General features: G+C 40.8%; 1 protein-coding gene across 1 annotated transcript; it reads right to left on the bottom strand.

Moving 5' to 3' along the window:
* Positions 1-8,462: 8,462 nt before the first annotated feature.
* Positions 8,463-20,872, bottom strand: LOC136424764 (small ribosomal subunit protein bS1m-like). The gene is made up of 4 exons (XM_066413414.1): positions 20,571-20,872; positions 19,931-20,017; positions 18,678-18,862; positions 8,463-8,746 (listed from the first exon to the last, which is right to left on the bottom strand). Exons 1-4 carry the CDS (start codon positions 20,835-20,837, stop codon positions 8,590-8,592), a joined length of 696 nt encoding a protein of 231 aa, XP_066269511.1. The 5' UTR covers positions 20,838-20,872; the 3' UTR covers positions 8,463-8,589.
* Between the last annotated feature and the right edge of the window lie 3 nt (positions 20,873-20,875).

The raw sequence follows: 20,875 nt of genomic DNA, 5'->3' as shown, positions 1-20,875 counted from the left end.
GCTAGCTAGCGGAAATTAAATCAAAGGTGTCGTTGCTGTCACTTTCACTTACAGTACTAGTGCTACTGCAGAGAAGACTTTCATTTTTGATTCGTGGTCAAATGGGTTTGATTCGAAAGTGTGTCACAGGCATAGATGAATGACGTTGTTTCAAACAACGTTTTGCAACAATCACAAAAGAGTGTTTTTCTGATTCTAAGCACTAACGTCGTTGTCCATCCCTTTAGCCCTGCCCTTCCTATACTGATGATCAGATCGTTTTCAAAAAGATCAAAAGGAACAATTTACAAGCTACAAAGACATAAGGGAAAGTGATTCAACCTGCCTTCGGTATTTGTTAACTTTTTGAGTGTCAAGAATAGAGATACCCCTGCCTGTAATACAACCCGCACAGGGCTCGAAATACTGGGTGCATGTTCACCTGTGTGCACCCAAAATTGGAGCTGTGCACCTAATTTTTGACTGTGGGTGCACCAGTGCACCTAAATATTTTTGTATGCAATAGGGTAAAGGGACTATTGTGCACTAGTATACAGAGTGTCCTTGATATGTAAGTATCAGAAAAAGCACTATAACCTTTTGTTGTACTTCAGCTGATGTACTACTTGTTTGAAATTAGCTGGCTTTAGAATGACAGATTGAAGTTCTCAAGAGCTTTAGATTTAAATATGTTTTGCTGACATTGAACTTTATTTTATGTGGTGCATCTAAATTTCTTACTGTGCACCTAATTTTTTGTGTTGGGTGCACCAGTGCACCTTTGTCCAAAAATGAATTTCGATCCCTGCCGCCGCATAATAAAAACATAATCCACGGAGGTTACGCAAAGTTCGCGGTTGTGCCCGACAAAGGCAGACATACCGTAAAACTGGCGCATGAAACGGTCACAGCGACACGCTCGCGAACGGGCAGGGAAAATATTAGTTTTAACCATCAAGGGTACCGGTGTCTACTGCAACATTTCGTCTGAACAAAACGCAGAAACCAGAGACTGGTGACTGTTTGGGTGAAAAAACGACAGAGCTTTATTTTTAATACGGGTAGAAAATGAGATGGGCAAAGGAGAGGGATAATAAAATACTATTTGCAAACATCAACTGTCAAAATTTTCATATTTTCAATGGAACGCAACATTGCGTGGTGCACGTGTTATGGGGTTGTTCTACAAGAATAAAATTGGGGCAAGATAGCTAAAAATAATTATCATTACTGGGGCAAACATGTTACTGAAGAATGCAGTTGTATCTACCATTAATGCACATACGGACATACGCAACTGTGTTCAGTGTTAAGAGTTTCTATGTCATGCACATAAAATCAGAAAAAATAAATCTTTCAACTTTTGACCTCCCGTCTTTTCACATGTTCGAGATTCTAAATTCAAAAAACGCCTTTCCAAATCTAACTTTAAAATGACTAGCATTGCTTTGCCGAAGTACGCAATGGACGGGACAGGTTTGCGTTGCTGGTGTGTTCTTCAATGAATTGCAAGACATGAAAACTTTATCACTAGAGCGGAAAAATATGACTAATGCGACGTTTGAGATCCCTCCAAAAAGATTGTCCTCCCAGCCCCGTGCCGCACAGCCCGCCCCGCCCCTGCGTGCCGTCGGTATGCCGGGCGTTGCGCCCCGCAGCAGGGGTAAGGCAAGCCTGGCCCACCCAGGGCCCGCCCCTGTCACCCCGACACGACAGGTATGTCTGTAATGGGGACACTTTGCTGTTATTCTCGGAGAGGGTAGCCTCCAAAGCAGGCTTTGCATGCGGCGTTTGGAAACGAATTACAAATACTGCATGGGTTTTATTTTTTAGTACGTCGTTGCGTATTCGAAACGATCACGTATTTATCGGAGTGTTGCTATTTTTTGTTTCTGATTACGCAGTCTTTTTGGACTGCTATTATATTTTAATTGCTCCCGTTTCCGCGAACTTGACAGAACCTTTTATCAATTGAAATGATTTCCCTCCTTGAACGGCTACTCAAAGTTCGGTGAACAGGGAATTGCTATTTGCCGTTCGGTGAAAACGGCGGCCATCAACTGAACATGGAGGGAACAGTGCGTACAGAAATTAGTTTAGTACGTACTCTAAATCGGCAATCTGAAAGGGCCAACTGCAAAGCTATATCCTATGTACCATCCGTATGTCTGTTATAGGCTACTTTATCTAATTTCTTGGCGGATACGTCAGGTCGGCCTTGTACCTTCAACCCACGTAGTCTTCAGTTTGCTACATTCTACTAATCTACTTTTCTATTAGCAACCGAAGCATTCTAGGATGCTTGTACCTCAAGGCAAGAGTCTGATTTGCAGGCTAGTATACAGCGGACCGGGGTCTCGGTCAGGAATGCTCGAGCGTGCGTCCCTCAGCAGGGGATGGTCCGTTTGCCCCACCCCGGTATAACCCCATCAATTCCACCGGCATTCTCCGCACAGACAACCCGGCTTTACGTGTTACCGAGGCAGTTGGACATGTGTACCGTTATGTCGAACTACACACGTGCACATGTAACTGCGTCGGTTGTAAGACATCGCAGATGTATAACTGGGATTTCCCCCGAATTTCATCACATAATGATTTATCAAAAGCATTTGACCTGTTGCGGTATCTTGATTTCCTTCGTAACGAGTATAGATATTAGTTTCCACTACTCTGGACGTCCATTTGATGTTATCATGTGGCATGTTACACTAATTCAGCATCTGAAATAGCCCGGAGTCTGAACGAAGCAGCCTGATGGGACCTCGAGAGCACCCTCGGCAATATTTTCAAATTGCGAATTAGCAGTTTGGATATTTTGGTTGCAACACGAACCGGAGAAATGTGTGGTCATCAACACAGGACACAGCAGTAGTTGTTTTGGAACGTCCACGCATCTCAGCTTGAGATGACCGGTATGCAACCGCTGGACAAACCCGGTGGTGGTCAGTGAGTGAGAAAGTAGCACAGATGGTTCTCGGGAATATGCCTGGCTCACCTGTAGACTGGTCAATTAAACGCAAACTTTAGCAAAGTAGAGATCAAAACAGATTTTTTCTCACAAACGTTCTGATTGCTGCACTTCAAATCGTTCATAAAAGGACATCACGTTTTATTGAAATTACTTCAATTACACACGTATCTCATCAAAATAGCATACATAGTATTACTGATTAGTACATAACTTTTATCACAAGACTCCTCGTCCCACAAGATAACTGACACACAGCACCACCATGTAGAATAGAAGATCAAATCCTTATACAGTGGGCAATGAATATTTACAAACTCCACATCGGAGAGCCTGACACAAAATGTGTAAATTAGTCTTCTGTGATGAGCGTCACTGTACGTTACTTTAAAGGCGTACAGTGTGTATATACATTTGTACTTATTTCGTCAATTTACTGTATGCAATATGTAGGTGATGTGACATACTGTAAATCCATTTAATATTGCGGTTTGTAATTTTAGCGGTTGGGGGAAAGGGAGTACATGTAGTTCACTGCCTTTAATTTTAACGATGGGAAGAAACATTTACTGTCTTAAATATTAGTGATCAAATATTTGCGATAATGAAATTTTTGCGGTTGACCTTTAAATTAGCTAAAATTAAGTTACAGTTAACAAATCAAGAATCACAGTAGGTCCCTGAAGGCTGAACCGATCACTTGTTGCTGATAGCGGCCAAATGGTTCGTACACTTCACGCCGGTCAGCAAATCCCCCCGTCACATACCGATCACTCAAAACCAGGCGGCGGGCCAGTACAGAAATAGCGCCGCCACGCTTTCAGAGAGTGACACACTCTTGACAGGACCTCAGTCAGGTCCGCGTGGACTTAATCCTCCAAGCAGATATGTGTGGTTTCAGTTTGCTTTGTTTTATAGGATACTTTGTACATTCTTTTAGTGGTGCGTTAGGGCGTCACGAATAGAGAAGGAAACGTTATTACAAAAATGAAGACCATAAGAATATAACAACAAAACCACACATCTACTTGAAGATAAAGGTCATCAGTCGGGTACATGTCGACTTTATCTCCAAGCAGATGTGCTTTCAGTTCGTCAATTTTCCTGCTCGTTTTTTTAAGCAAGATTTTTTACGAGGTATAATGAGGAAAATAGTTAGCATGTGAATGACGAACCGACAGGCACGTAAATAAAGGGCAAAAACGAGTTTAAACCGCCCATCTGCTTGGAGATAAGAGAGGTCTGTGGTCATGGTCCGTGCTTGCTGCCCTTCCCACGACACGTGCGGCAAAAGTGCCCGCTAATCCCAACTTGCACCAGTCACTTCGGGCTGAAGAGGGTACATGCTCATCATGAATATGAAGACCACAGGCCTCAAAGAAACTTAAACTTATATCTAATAGTGATTGGGTGTGTCTTTCCCTTGCTGCGAGTAATATTATAATTGTAGTTGCCCCGAGAGACGTACATTTCCACCATTTGACGACGTTCTTGTTGCTTTTATCTGATTGCCTTTTCTTCCCATTTAAGATAATGAAAAAAGGGCTATTCTCTTTCTGCCTATCAAGTCATGATTAATATATCCGAGCAGATGTTGGGAAGAAAGGTTGCAACCAGGGCTGTCTCCAGCTTTGAATTTTTGTCCGTCCCAGTCATTGTTTGGGAGCCGACTTCTTTAATTTTCATTGTTGAATTTGTCATTTCAAGCTTAAAAAAAACATTTTCATCAGTATCATCTCATGAAATTGATATATTTGGGGACGGAAGGGGTTGAATTTCATTCAGACCGCCACGATCCTATTTTCAGGAACTGTACTGTTATAGCAACGCAGGAAAAAACGCGACCGTTTTAGAATGTCTCGATCTCTTCTTGAAGATTACATGAAAATATCTGTCCTGTCGACGTCACGGCATTGCTGTAGGTCCCAGTGAAACACACGTCCCAACCACACGACGTCGCCTTCACTCAAGTGCTGGCAATCAAAAAGCCATTAGGACTATTTATCCATCCATCTATACCAACAGCTGTGCAAGTCAGGCGATCAGAACAGACTTCAACGTGGTGGGCGCTACATGCCATCTTCTTTTTGTTTTTCCTATTTACGCTCATTATTTCAAGCCATGTGGCCGAACAAGCAGTTTGCAAATAAATAAGGGCTTTGACTTGACTAGACTTGGGCGGTGAGATGTGCAACCAAGCGTACCAGAAAAAAATAACAAATTGATAATTCGACGATACAAGATGCCGTGCCTGAAGCAGACGGCTGAACAGTGTGTGACTGTGTTAGGATCTTGGGGAGGAAGTACGAGGTAGCTTAAAAGGAGAGGGTAAAATCGTTCGTTTAATGCAGAAATGGACATTAAAAAAACTTGTCGGGAAAAAACTCCTTATGCCAGTTGGATACCACTGGTTGGATACGGTATTTGCAACCGTTGGGTCTGCTTGGAGACTATCATTTGGGGGCAACCCGAAAAAAAATTTGCAACCTCTCTGAGTATCTCCACAGTGTGAATTGAACTTCAGCTTTGAGTCTTCCTTTTGTTAGCTTGATTACTTGACCCTCGGTCGCCATGCCGATTTTTAAAAAGATGCTTCATTGAAATGCTCATGTTTAGACAGGTACGCGTCAATGCAAAATGACAGCTACAAGTGCAGTTGTACAATCAACAAACATACCGAATCAAATCTCCCTTTCTGAGTACTCCTCTTCAAAAATAACTTCTGCACCGTGAATGAACCAAGGAAACGGTCGAGGAATGCGGTATCATAAATTCAGACATTCAATGTCCACATTTCTATATTAAGTGAGGTTATTTACGAAGTATTAGTGTACATTTGGACGTGTCTCTTTTGCATAGCTTATTTTATGTGGCCATATAATGTTGGACTGTTCCATTCTGGGAAAATTCATGGGGTGGATGACGTGACCTTCCAGACTCTTTATACCATAAATGTAGAACTCCGATGGGCATTGCAAATATGGAAGGGCTCTCCTAATGTCAATTATTACCCTTTACCAAGGAAAACTTAAGGATGTAAGGAACTAATAGGGAGGGAGTAATTAACCAGACAAAATATAAGAGGAACGAAGAGAAGGAAACAAAGTCACACACTGACCTGTGGTGTTGACAAGGCCCTCTACATACATGTAGTCTCAAGTCTGCTGACTTTTGCCCAAGAAGGGCACTCTTATTAATACTTGATAGTCTCTATCAGACTCCTTTCAGGGCCAAATAAATTGCAGAATATGGCCCAAACCCATTGGAATTTCTTAGCGAAAGAAGCCAGCTGGTAGCATGGGTTCTAAGCAGATGTAGTGTAAAGCTTGTTTTACGAACATCTTTTCAGCATGTTCAATGATGTTGTATGTTTTTCGCTAGGCACCAAGATAAGAATGTGGACCACTAGAAAAATGTAAAAATGGCACAAAAACTGGAGCAATGCCAGCCGGATCCTTCTTAGCCAGGCTCTGCCTTCACAGAATAGTCTGAGATCACTGCCATTCAAGTCTGGAAAAAAAACTGGAAAAATGTAGTCGGATGACTACAGTTTTTCCAGATGACTTGAATGGCAGCAATCTCAGACCGTTCTGTGAAGGCAGAGCCTGGATCTAAACAGGATGACACTCCGGCTATCCAACATCTGCTTGGAGATTAAACTTGGGTACTATCTTGTGTATGTTTGCTAACATACGCCTTCACATCAGGGGTATGGAAGCAAACTAGACTGTAATGGTACACAGGCTAGCCGTCAACTTTGCTGTCAACTTTACAATGGAAGAGAGCTAAGGTGTGCCCCCTGCCTAAGAACACCAGAATACCATTGACCGGGAATAACAGCAGGCCTATTAGCTTACTACCTACCTTAAGCAAAGTATTAGAAAAGGTGGCACACAATCAGATCTGGCAATATGTTACACTGAATGATATTGTTACACCCCACCAACATGCCTACAGACCAAACCATTCCACAACCACCGCCCTATTGCAAATGACAGATGACTGGCTCTCCGCCATAGATGAAGGAGAAATTGTAGGGGCCGTCTACATTGATTTTAGTGCGGCTTTTGATCTGGTTGATCACCAGCTTCTATTGGCAAAACTTAAATCCTATGGCTTCAGTTTAGGCTCTCTGACTTGGATGAGTAGTTATCTGCAGGGTAGAACACAGGTAGTGTATATTAATGGGCATTTTTCAGAACCATCTGTACTTGAATGTGGAGTCCCCCAGGGAAGTTGTCTAGGCCCACTTATTTTCACATTGTTTACTAATGACTTACCTTTGTCAGTCTTAAACAGTACAACTGAAATGTACGCAGATGACACATCGATGTACAAAGCTGCTAGGTCCTTATCTGAGATAACTGCTGCTTTACAGCCTGACCTTAATAAGATATCAGAATGGGTAAAGAGCAACAAACTTGTCATGAACATTTTGAAGACCAAGTGCATGCTCTTCGGTTCACCCCGAAAACTTGCCCTTCTGCCTTCAACCTCTTTAGACTTAGTAATTGGAACAGAGGGTATTGTACAGGTGAAAGAGACGGTGTTGCTTGGGTTGCACATCACTCAATCACTTACATGGAATTTGCATGTGAATCATACTATTGCTAAACAATCTAGGAACATTGCCCTTCTGAGGCGGCACGCATGGGCCATGACGCATGATGTTTTTAAGGTAGTTATGTGTGCACTAGTTCTTTCTGTGGCGCAGTACTGCCTACCAGTCCTTGCCAACATGTCGGACTTGAACACTCGTAGGCTCCAAGTGGTACAGAACAGAGCCTGTAGAATGCTTTTGAAATGTGCGATTGACACACCTGTTGCACAAATGCATACGGATCTAGGTTGGCCCACGGTAAGAGAAAGGTTCGCCATCAGTACTTTAAATACTTTTTTCAGAATACTTGTCAGTCACGAGCCTAAAAACATTCACAGTTCCATTGTCCCTGTCAATTCTACACACACATACTCTACTAGATTATCCAACTCCTACAGTTTCAAACTACCCAAACCAAAAACTAACAGTCAAAAGCGAACCTTTCTCTACAGAGCCATCAATCTTTGGAATACATTACCATCTAACATCAAATCATTGACAGTCCCATATCACTTTAAGAAGGCCATCTACCAGTTTGTCACCAATTATTCGTAGGTTAAGTTAGCAATCTGTATTTGTTATGATTATGTATATAACGTTACGTCCTTTGAATCTTGCACTGTATATATGTCTGTGTTTGTATACTTTTTGTGTTGAACCCTGGAAGATTAGTCGCAATTCGACTAAAGGGTATCGAAATAAACCAATAAACCAGCCAGTAGGACACGCCCTGTTCTGGCAAATCATTTGTCATATTTGAGCCAAATTTTGCAATTTCATATTCATTTGATCCTGAGAGGAGTCTGATAGAGACTATCTTCTTGACAAAAACACACACATACAACAAGAAACAAACAAACAAACAAACCCAAACTGAACATTTGAAACAACAAAAATTTCAACAAACAAGTTCTTTTATAGTTGTATATTTTATTATAGGTCAACAAATCTTTGCATTTGATTGGAAAAGTCTCTTTCAACATGAACTAACGAAGCTAGAAACAACGTTTTTGAATAGGTCTTCTTGTGGGAGAATCATTTATGTTCTTGGCCTGTCTCCCTCCAGAGGACTGTGAAGACCTAACAGAACGGCGTCGGCTTCTAGGAGCGTCGTGTTCTTGGTTCCTCCGATAAACCGCGTGGAGAGCTCCAGGTCTTTCAGTCGCAATCGTACCTTCACTCCTCTGTGGTATTTTCTGTGGAAGCAAAATTGGAGACATTATGAATGATGATGGAAAGGTTTTTTGTTACATCACCAGTTACACTTACTTGTGTACATATTGGAACAGTAATTGATAGTGTTAAGACAACATATTTGAGCCATTCATGCAAAGGGATAACTCAAGGACTATCATACATAGCCTGGGTGACAGCCTGTTTAGTCCACTTTGGCTCTCGTATAGGATGGCACCAAGGCTATATAGCTATATCATACCCCGTACTGCTAAAAAAACATACATATCGGTTTGGGGTCCAAACAGACCACACATACAAAACACAACAATCTTTAAAAAATTGGGTATCTAAAAATCCATCCTGTTACATGGAATGAACTCTATGTATACCGCTTAGAACAAAGATATTGTTAATGTCGACTTGCTGTTTTGGGCTTTTCCTTGCATGTAAAAGCCGGTCTTAAAAAGTGTGAAATAAACACTACAATTAAGACAACAAAGGCAATTTCCAAGCAGATATAGAAAAAATTGTAAAATGTCTAACGGTTCCAGTTGGCCTTTCTACACCTGCTCCGTGAAATCGTCCGGGAGCTTGAGCAACGTTACAATTTTGCCCATCTACATCTGCTTGGAGATTAAGCAAAGGCTCATTAGTCAGAAACAGGGTCCTTCTTTTCTTGTTCTTTGTTGTTTGTGTCAGTCCTGAGGAATGCAGACATACGCGTCCACAGTGTAAAAGTATCTGCGCACGACAGTGTATACTGTAAAGTGCAGTGTGTCTGCAGTAGTATTGATAGTCAATAGGTGTAACTGTGCTCCTGTGGGAAAGGCTCAAAGAGACGCTACAGCGTCCACACAACACGGGCCACCTAACAGGAAGGTCGCACACGGCCCGACAAGGCAACGCCAAATGAATTTGTGGGTTCTCATATCTAAAATTAAAAGAAACAAGAGCTTTTAAAAAAAGCTGGCGTTTCGGCTACGTTTATAAGTGTGAATTGTCTTTTCCCTTTACTTGAAGTAAAATCTGCCAGAGGAAGTCACTCAAGGGCTGTTCAGTCTATAAGAAAAATTGTCATTTTGGGAAATGAGTACTGTTTTAATAGAGAAAGGCAGATTGGGGAAAGCAATTTTGAAGTTACGTCACTTAACTTAAGTGCTTTTGAAAAAGCTGGTCTTGGCCTACAACTTGTACTTATTTGTAAAATGTATAATAGGCTCATTATAAAAGCTATCAATGTAATTATGTACATGGCACGCAATAAAACATAAAATTTGAAAAAGCACCATTGAATCATCAGCACTATGGTAATTAAGTGAAATAGAAGTTCATAACAGCTAAGGTTCTATCTAAAATGACTACCAAATGTCAAACAAATCAACAGCTACCTCATCCGTATTATTCTGGTTTCCGCATTTACAACATTTCTTCCTTATTTTCCTGGGTAATTTTGCTAAAATTCATGAAAATTCCCATAGTTTTGTGCCGAGGGGCGCCACTTTCCACGTCCGTGTTGTCTGAATGAAGTCGATACTGAACAATGGAGCATTTGCTACTGTAACAAAGAATCGCTGTTTTGCAAACAACATCAAGAGCCTCTGTTTACATCGGGGATAGAAGTTTAGTGGCGAGTGTTTTGCAAGAATCATCTTACCGCGCATAGGAGCCGCTGCACGGTATTTTCCATTACAATGAACAGAAAAATTCAAATGCCGGGTTTGGAATCTATGAAGTCCTGTTCATAAGACAAAGGCCTTGTATATATTAAATGAATATTTAAAAATAACAAATAACAAATATTTCTTTATTTATTAATGAAAAAAAATGATATTCATAAATATGATATTGATAGATTAATATAATATCAATATATATTTTTGATATTCAATATCTAAAAAGAAAAAAAAAATCCATGCACGGAGACGAACCCGGATCTTCTGGGTCCGAAGTGCTTCGCGTTGCCAGATCGGCCAAGCTGCGGTACGTAACTATTCGCTCTGGACGTAATGCTATAACCTCATTATATGGTATCATTTATGCCGATTCTTGACGAAATCATTTTTTTTCTTCTGCAATCTTGTGGAATAGATGTAATATGGTCATTTTTCAGGATATCAAAGTCCGAAACCACAATGCAATGATATTTCCGAACAGTTGTAGCAGTTACATGCGGTCGCCGTCCTGTGTCACATGCAAATCTAGCCTGCCTGCATTTTCGTGCTCTCTTGCCATATAAGGCAACGGCTATACAAGGATTTGAGAACGTATTGCCATATAAGGTCTTATTGTGTGCGACACAGTGTTGAACCAAGCTTCCCTGGTTCCTTCCTCCTTGCTTGAAGGTAAAAGCCAGGACAATGCGTTCCGGCGCGCATGCGCCGAAACGCAAAAAAAATTTTCTGAACAACAATATCAACATGAAAACAGAGTCTGACAGGAAAGTTTGTAGTTTGGTTCGGGGAGTAAATATGTGTACACTCAGTAGTCGGATTCAAGTTTTCATTTAAGATTTCTCGGCTGCCAGCTAAATTTGTCCAAGATCCAAGGAAATGATTTGCTGTAGCCCTAGAGTGCTTCATTTACTACGATTAAATCAAGGTAGAGCAGAAAAGGGTAGTAGCATTGAAAAAGTAGTATTCAAAGCAAGAGTGGTAACTGTCACTGTAAGGTGTGTACCGTACAGGGGGTCACACGCGTCTCACTAACAATCGGGCACTGGTTGATCACTGCTAACACTGAGGGGTCAGAACCGTTTTAAGAGGATAAGCTTTCTCGCTCCACCCCTCTGCCTTTGTCCCAGGGATATCCTCTTACGCCATACACGTCTCCTTTGGAAGCGTTTACAACGCCGCGGCGACAGCCGTGCGACAAAGCGGCAACAGGCGCCGAACTGGCGGCGCGAAGTCGGAACTTGACCCTTGCACACCAACCTCCCAGGTAAAATCTGGACGATTTCGGGAGCAAGAGTGTGGGAATAACGTGTAATGCCCCCAAAGGATAATTGGTTTTGTATGTAAGGTGTTGACTGAGGGGGGTAATGATACCTTAAGAAAGCTGTTTACTTTAAGACGGCCACACGGACATGCTTTGTTCAACCCGAAGGGTTAAGGAGGGACAGGCGACACTTTAAGGGCCTGAGGTGTCAAAACTTGTGCAACACATAACAATACCTGTTCATGTCCCACCAATATGGGTCATCTATGCTCAGTAAAATTGACTGTAACTAATTAAGTAAAGACATTAACAGCAAATCTTTACAATTTGCAAAAAAATAAATAACACAATTCAGAAAAAATACAGAATTCTCTCCTTTAAACATAGAAGTATAGTATTTTGAGAATTCTTACAAATGTCTGTTGGATAAAAATGTCTGTGTGAAGTTGGTGTGAGTCATACTATTTCATATTGGTACAAGGGAGTAGGTTATCATATCTTATGGTTGCAGGGGTTGTACATTCTTTTAAAGCTTTGGATCAGGATTTACATACAGTATTCTAATCTTGGAACAAGATTTTATCCAGATTTTTATAATTTTTAAGTGCTATAAATTGTTGAAACAGTCATCTTTGAGGTGGGATTTACCTAAGAGTTTAATTTGTTCAGGTAGAGGTACACCAGAGATGAGTGTAAACATATTATATTTACAAGTACAGGGACGGTGGGGGACAGGTACGTTGTACCAGGTACCCTACTCCATATCTGGAAGAATAAAAAGGTAAACGTAAAGGTAGTGTGATAGCCTTACGGGCAGTGGGTTGTTATCCACTGTGTCTAGGGCAAGTTATTGGAAGGCAGAGCCCATCTCTGTCTTTCCACCACATTTTACCCAGGTGTATAAACAGGTACCTCGCCTACTGAAGTCAGGTACCTGTTTATACACCTGGGTGGAGTGAGAAATGTTGTGTAAAGTCCCTTTCCCAAGGGCACAACATTGATGTTATATAGTCAGGGGACTCAAACCCAGGACGTCTGGGTTCTAGGCCAAACACCATAACGGTTACGCCAACACGATGCCACCTTTCAGAGGAATTACAGCATCTGAATCAAAATGTCCTGGCTACCCTCCTTATACACCCAGTAATTCTTCCCTTTCACGACCTGCCGTGACTTCACTTTAACAAGACAGCTCCAGGATTCTGCCCCAACCACTTAGCCTCAACGGCAGCGAAATCAGTGAAAATTGGCGACCAAAGTTCAGCCACGTTTTAGCAATAAGGCCACTGACAAACGAGGATAACTGGAAACAGGGGCAGAGAGTTTTTTCCCACGATCTCCAAGAATAATAATGAGCAATGAATGTGGCACCAGACTGGAGGATAATAGTGAACAGATTAGGCCATTTTAAGTTCTTCTTTCGGATGAAGTCTTCTGGAGGCCCAAAATCTCATGCGAGAATGCAAAGACAAAGGATGCTTAAATCTTTTAAGACAGATGGATGACAAATGTTGTAACAAAATGATCTGAGCAAAGGTGAAACAACCAGTGAAAACAAAATGTATCAGTAATAATATCAATACATACATGTACATGTCACATATATTACTGAAATTCACGGGAAACAAAAAGAGTTATAATGCATGTACACATAGTAGCTTGTTTAAAAAAAATTTTGTAATATTTTTGGTGGTTTTAGGTTCGTGGTGAAAACTCATCACACCGCAGACAAATGTTCTGTCTTGCATCATCATGGTTTCAAACATGATGCTTCCCTTCTCCTGACTGTTGTACTTGTATCTGATTCATACTTCTGGGTTTTGAACAAATTGGAAGTGAGTCTACAAGTGAGTCTGTACATTGTTTTCAGGGGACAAGCATTACAACCTTACGGTTGGTTACCTGTTGTTTTAAAGAAGGAAAATTTCTTGTTTTCACCATGATAAACCGTTTCCAATCACTGCACTTGTAGACATAATCCACAAAATCCAGTTTGCATGGCCTTTAGACATAATTGTTCACAGATTAGGGGGGGTCCTGGGAAGGGGACAAAACCCCCAGGCTTGGTCTGTAGTCAAGAGGCTGGAACAGTCCATCTGGTTCTGTTTAAAGGGGTGTGGCTTGGAAATTGTTGCAGGGGCAATCCATCCATTTTCTGTCTCCTCTACTTCCTATGCTTTCAGCTGATTGGGAGGGATTCCAAAAAATTCACCTTTTTTCCATTGTCTTATTCCGACTTTAGTTTATCGGAATTCTTGTGCTTTCACACCAATAATACCACGGTATGCTTCCACCATGCATAACATGTGAAAAACGGTATCAGTTACAGTCAAACCTGCCTAGGCGACCACCTTATCAACGCGACCACCTGGCCATATGGCGACCGCTTTTTCTCGGTCCCGAAAATTTTCCCCATAGGCACAAGCATTAAGCTGCCTGCCCAAGGCAACCACCTGTCCAACGCGACCGCGACCGCCACGAATTGGGACCGCACAGAGCACAATCCCTGCCCATGGCGGCCGCCTAATTTTCAAGCATGTGGTGACATCGGATCATTTTGCTGTCAGATTTCACGGAAATGTTTTCAAGACTTTGAAGGACAAAAATAAGGACAACTAGACTGGCCGTCATTTGCTTTAAGAGCAAATTCAGGATGTTTCGCCCATACTCCTCATGCAAGAAGTGGGCTGTCCCAAAATAACTCCTGGGCAAATCCAAGTTTCTGCATAATTTATGCAAATGAGGTCCTCATGAGCATAAGTTATGTCCAGGTGCTTTCACCTTTCCTTCTGGTACCTACATGTTGTCACGGTAAGGGAAATACAAGTTTATGCGCTAATTATGCAAATGAGGTCCTCATTAGCATAATTCATGGCCAGGTGTGATCACCTTTGCTAACGGTACGTACATGTCAAATCTGACATCTGCAGCTTTTCCGGTAAGGGAATTACAAGTTTACGCATAAATCATGCAAATGAGGTCCTCATTAGCATAATTTATGGCCAGGTGTGTTCGCCTTTCCTAAAGGTACCTACACCTCAAAGATGACATCCGCAGCTTTTACGGTAAGGGACATACAACTTCATGCATCGATTATGCAAAGTAGGTCCTCATTAGCATAATTTATGGCCTGGTGTGTTCGCCTTTCTTAAAGGTACCTACATCTCAAAGATGACATCCGCAGCATTTACGGTAAGGCACATACAACTTTATGCATACATTATGCGAATTAGGTCCTCATTAGCATAAGTAATTGTCAGGTGTAGTCACCTTTCCTATAGGTACCTACATCTCAAATATAACATCCGTACCATGTAACATAAGGTACATATAACTTTCTGTAATACCATTAGTATAGGTACCCCCTGACATCTGCTTGGTTTTAAGTCCCAGACAGGGGAAGTGTAGGAGGGCTTATGTTACAGTATGACCTAGTTCTTGCTGGCCCCGACGGAAAATAACCAAAAATTGCATCAAAAAATTGCAAAAGAAATCATTTTGAAGTAGTGTATGCCAAAAAAAATAATGGGGTCCTTTGGGTAAATATCCAATGCACAACTAAACCAAATTTCAGGTCCTCAGGTTTCAACACCACGGCACTGGAGGCCATCATGTGCGACTTTTGTCTGAAAATGACCAAAAAACCTCCATAAAATCATTTTCAAAACTTATATCAAAAAAATTTAAAAAGGGTCTAGGGGTATACACGTACTCTACCTGCATACCAAATTTCAGCTTATTTGGTCGACGGACGACCGAGAAGAAGCGATTTGAAGATTTGACAGGAGAAGAAGGAGAAGGAGAAGAAGGAGAAGGAGAAGAAGAAGAAACCTGACAAAAACAATATGTTTCGTTGGCGAAACATAAAAATATATGGAATAGCAATGTTATACTTATAGCATCGATTCCTCCATGAAGTGTTTTAATAAAACGTTCCCCCTATAAACATTGTAAAGACAAACGTTTGTGATGTTGTTGTGCCTATCGTAATCTTATAGTTTACCGCAAACTCCATTTTCAAAACGAATACGTAGTGCATGGCGTCAAAAAGTCAGATTTCGCAGAAACTACTATCTATTTCTTGTATTTTCAACAAAAATCTGTCACTGTGTCTTGCTAAATTCCGCCGAAAAATGACTTCGCGGCGGGCATAACATCAGGCGAGAAATATTGTTCCTTGGTCCCGACGCCATCTTGGATTTGGCGCGGACCGGATTTGGCGTACCGCTGACCTTTCTAAAACACGTTGCTTTTGTGTATGAACATTTACGAATACTCTACTTATTAATTAAAATTGGTATTCTTATTTTCTTTTTATTTCCATGAATCTCACAAACCTTTATTGGACGGTGTGCGTTCTGCTGCACTGACTTACCTTTCGATGCGGCGCGGCGCGACGAAATCACACCGTTCCGTTTTCATCTTTAGTTGTCAGATCGAAAACTTTTTGCCCCTTTTATCCAGCGGTCGGCGCCCCAAAAAAGGTGTTTTCTAGGGATTTGTCTTAGGCCTTAAAACTTCAATGATGTGCGTGTGTGTGAGTGTGTACTATTTAATGTAACGTGTGAATGCGGGAGGGCGCTGCGATCATCGAGGTAACAATTGTTTTGTAGTCAAAATTATGACAAAAATTTGTACACGATGTAGCGGTATACAATTATTACGACGATAACGGAAAATGTAATTTTGGTAGGATCTTTCTGTCAATGAGAATTGAACCTGGTGGGGGTCATGTTGTCTAAATTCACATAATTTTCCATCCATTTACGTACTGTATTGAAAACCTCGACCTGGAAACATGTGAGTGGAATCCTCTTCATGGCGACCACCTGTCCATCGCGACCGTTTTTGCTTGGTCCGCCGGGTGGTCGCCTTGGGCAGGTTTGACTGTATTTTGGACATTTACACTAAAACTTTTCTATGAAAAACAGGTTAATACAGATTTTCAACTATCTATTGTGTGACGATAATTCTACCCTAGAGGACACCAGTTTTATTTTAAATTCTCTTCAATATCATCCCTCTGCTCAGTCACTGTGACTTGTAAATATTAATATTGGCTAATCCGTCCAATGAGCATGTTAGAATTTTTTTAGCTTCATAGTTAAAAGGAAAATTCTACACTTCTCACATGTGCATTTCGTTGTCTGGAAATGATAATGACTGAAAGTAAATCCAATTGAATTTCATTAGGATTAGCAACAATTTCCTTCAAGCTATGAATTCTTCAGATTTCATTGAAGACATTTTAAAACCTCCCTCTCATCTTATTCCTTATGACAGCTGACATCCAGTAGACCTGACCACAGGAACCAATTTATTAAATCCGTGTGACTGCCGCAGGGATAAACAGTCATAGATGGCCCGTATCATGGCTGGAATGCTGTATGAAAAGTTAACATTGCTAGTCGCTACAGTCTTCAGGGCTCGAAATGCCACCTACGTTACGTATATGTACATGTAGGTTCATCATCATCAGTCGACATGCTTACACAATGTTGGGGTTATACCACCCCTTATATCATACCTGGGCCGCAAAAACGTTTGATACTTCGAACTTTTCTCAATTTCTGGCCTGTGCTCGGGCCGGTACCTTGGGTTATACCGAATACACCGTATTGTATTCTATATCTACGGGGTGACATACCCTTTCGTTTGCTGATGTAGGTTAGTTAGTGTAGGTAAAATTGTCGCCATGTAGGTATTCTTTATATTTATCTGAACTGGCCCATGAAAAAAACAGCCCACGGCACTAGGATGATATACACCCAGTAGTGGCCTAAGATGCCAAGTGTATTCTTCAGAGTAGCATCGATATCCTTAAATCTTTATTGTTCATTGATACTGCTCATAATAAGACAGAAAATGGTGAAAGACTACAGTTTTAAAACATTATTTCTTGATTTAGCTTAAGCTTTAAGTTAAATGTAAAGAAAACAAATGGCTCAGGTAAGTTGTCAGTTATATAACTTTGTAGATAATGAATGTTAGATGCACTGGTGCAGAAAAAAAATATTTCGAGCCCTGCTTGTGTACATTCTTGGCTGCTTACCATTATTACGTGTATGACACAGGAGAAGATTTGTGGGTTCTCGGTATTGATAGAATGATGGTATAACTAACATTGCTAGAATGACACGTGAAAGGGAGGTGGGAAGAGTCCACGGAGGATTCAGCCACATACTAGTAGGTTTGAGACAAAATTCTCCTCACACGTTATAACAGATATACCTTTTATTGGCCTTACACTATACATGTGTACACATACTCATAATAGACATTGTACACATTGAAAACAAATACTGAAATAGGGCCCCTTAAAGTTGTATTATTAAACAGCAAAATCAAGTATTCTGTTTCTGCGGATAATACTTTCTGAATCCAAAAATATCATTGTATTGGCAACTTGACAATGAATTTAGACTAGCAACAGTTGCATTATACAGCAACAATAGTAGTCTGATAACCCCCAAGAGCACTGGCTGGAGATTTTGCCATGTGATCATTTTGACTGTGATTATAGTGTGATGGTAATGCCATTGGTATTTTTTCCTGTTTTTAAAATCTCCAAGCAGATGTTGGGGGTGCGTGATCATATCACTGATGGCCGTGGAAGGCCATCTTGGCAGTCAGAATATGTGACAAGGATACTGTAAATGCAGAAATGTTTGCGGTGGTTTTATATTTGCAGTTTTCCCAGTAAGCTTTTCGCCGCAAAGTTAAAACCACTGTGAAAATTTTTGCCCCCATACCTCCTTGTCTACTATTGTCTCAAACGTGAACTTAAAACCACCGCGAACACTCTATTTTCTCCGTCACGAAATTAAAAATAAAACCATGCAAACTTGAATAAATTTACAGTACCCTGTGATGGGTCAATCCATTCAGTCCCTTCCACAGCTTGTACTTACCAACTTTAAGTATCGTAGTTATACATCTCAATGTTGTGTATGCACAGATTCGGTGCATGCTTCACTACATTCACACAGTACAGTTATAGATAAAGATGATACTCACTCTGGTTCCTTTCCTGGTTTGGGACATACGCAGTAGAACTTGCCGCCAAAGTCGATATAAAGGTCGCTCTCGACCACATGGAAGACCTTCCCGAGCACGATCCTGTCCTTCACGTCCCCCAGCTGGACCAGAGGCGATCTCCGCAACATTGACGCAAAACTCTCATCCTGAATTGGAGAGCCCGGCTGGAAAATTGTGAGGCAGAAAAGATGTAAATCATAAATACATAATAAACAGTATGGATGACGTACACATATAAAAGCAGAACTCTTTTCCTTCATTTAATTTGCACCCTCATTAAATCAGGACCCCTATCGCTCCATGTTAGCTCGCTTGCGTAGGGGCCCTGATCTTCAGCGCCGGTAGACATGGTTCTGGGGACGTCACCACCAAAACAGCTTCAGCCATTCAGAGGGTTTGCTAAACCTCATCTGAAGCAAAAGCGCAAAGGACGCTGGGAAGCTATCAACCAATCAGGTTACGTCTTACATCGTTACTTTAGGTTCAGAACAAATGACCCGCCAAATAACGGCGTCAGTAGTGGCGCCAGAACCATGTCTACCGGCTCTGAAGATCAGGGCCCCTACGCGAGCGAGCTAACGTGGAGTGATAGGGGTCCTGATTTAATGAGGGTGTTAATTTGTTGTGTTGTGTAACATGTTGGATGCTTTACAGCATACTTTACCAATACATTTCAGGGCTCGAAATACTGGGTGCATGTACGTGTTGTACCTTGATAGATTTCTTGTTTAGGATTTTGAAGTTAGCTATAGAATTTCAGACTTAAGACTCAATAAGAGAGGCAGAAGGGTTTGCAAATATGTTTTGCCATCATTCTATAACACAGGTTATTATTTTATGTTGTGCACCCAAAGTTCTCTGTGCACCTAAATTTTTGAGTTAGGTGGACAAGTGCACCTATTCCCAAAAATGAATTTCAAGCCCTGCATTTTCACCTTAATTTTCTGTACAACATCATAAAAAATTCCATCATTTCACAATAGATTAATGACACACTAGTACTGAAAGTAAGAGGGAAGCAAATTGTTGTCTGTTGCAAAAGCAATGTCCTAGTATAATGGTTCATCTGTTTTTTCAGTTTAAATAAAAGGTTTTTTTTCATGCAGTAAGTGTTAACATGATAAATGCAAGCAGGAATGCCATCTATATAATCAGCTGTTTTTTTTTAAATCTTGTGTACATTCAGATACAAACATCAGTCCCACAAGCAAATTCATGTACATTGTACTTACAGTTGAGTCCTTTAAAGTTGCATGTTTTTCAAAGGCTGCAGCAAATCCAGACAATTTAGGAGGGTCCTTCTTTTCTGTGCTTGTATCCTGAAGATCAAAAAAAGACCTTTAACTTACTAGTAACTACTAGTACTACTATTACTAGTACATGTAACGGATTTGCAATATTTTTCTTTCCAGAGCAACATCTTTTCAATCTCTCGTAACTGAACCAAGCATAGCTAAGCACCAAGAGACCACGTCTAGCGATATAATAGACGTTAAACAAGGACAACAACAACAACAACTCTGTTATCATCTGCAAAAAAAATTCAACTCTCTGTATCATACACTCTCTTCCATATCATATCAAGGATATGTCACAAAAAAATTTGGCACTCATCAACTTAAGATAATATGACATTTTCATACGAAAATATGTGAAAATATGTTTACATTTTTTCATACATTTTCATACGGACAAAAAATTATAGACCACTCTAGATATGGACAACATTTTTGCAAACCTAGTCTGTTAATTCAGTGACACTTTGTTAAAAAAACAAAAAAAAACATGAATATCAACTTATGGTTGTCCTGTATTTCATTGCAATTTGCAGAAAAGATCATGGCCAACATCATAACTCATATTCAATGTTACCTGGTCTAGTTCTGAAGGTGCTGAAAGCTTTTCCTCTATGTGTTCCCAGTCTTCATGCTTTTCAAATGCCTTCGCAAATCCTGACTTTTTGACCGGCGTTTCTTCCGTTTTAGCTGCTTCTGGTGGGTCGTCTCTTCTCAGATTATCTTCAGCATCGTCTAAAGTGCCCCCTGGTCCTTTGTCACTCGTATAAAATCTTCTTTGGCACGTTAAAACTCTAAAATTTGTGAAAATCAGACGACTTTTTGCAAGCATGGAGGTCGCCATTTTGCTCTGTGACCTTGTGTAAAATTTGACCAATCATA

Source organism: Branchiostoma lanceolatum, chromosome 18 (genome assembly GCF_035083965.1).
Source record: "Branchiostoma lanceolatum isolate klBraLanc5 chromosome 18, klBraLanc5.hap2, whole genome shotgun sequence".
Lineage (NCBI taxonomy): Eukaryota > Metazoa > Chordata > Leptocardii > Amphioxiformes > Branchiostomatidae > Branchiostoma > Branchiostoma lanceolatum.
Note: the sequence above shows the minus strand (reverse complement) of the source record. Positions and strands in the feature narration are given on the sequence as shown.

Excerpts from the sequence above, each read along its gene's own strand:
- LOC136424764 (XM_066413414.1), bottom strand. The coding sequence starts at position 20,837 with ATGGCGACCTCCATGCTTGCAAAAAGTCGTCTGATTTTCACAAATTTT. Across the intron at positions 18,863-19,930 it reads CAACTTTAAAGGACTCAACT|CCGGGCTCTCCAATTCAGGA; the intron begins GTAAGTACAATG and ends ACAATTTTCCAG. Across the intron at positions 8,747-18,677 it reads AAACCAGGAAAGGAACCAGA|AAAATACCACAGAGGAGTGA; the intron begins GTGAGTATCATC and ends TTGCTTCCACAG.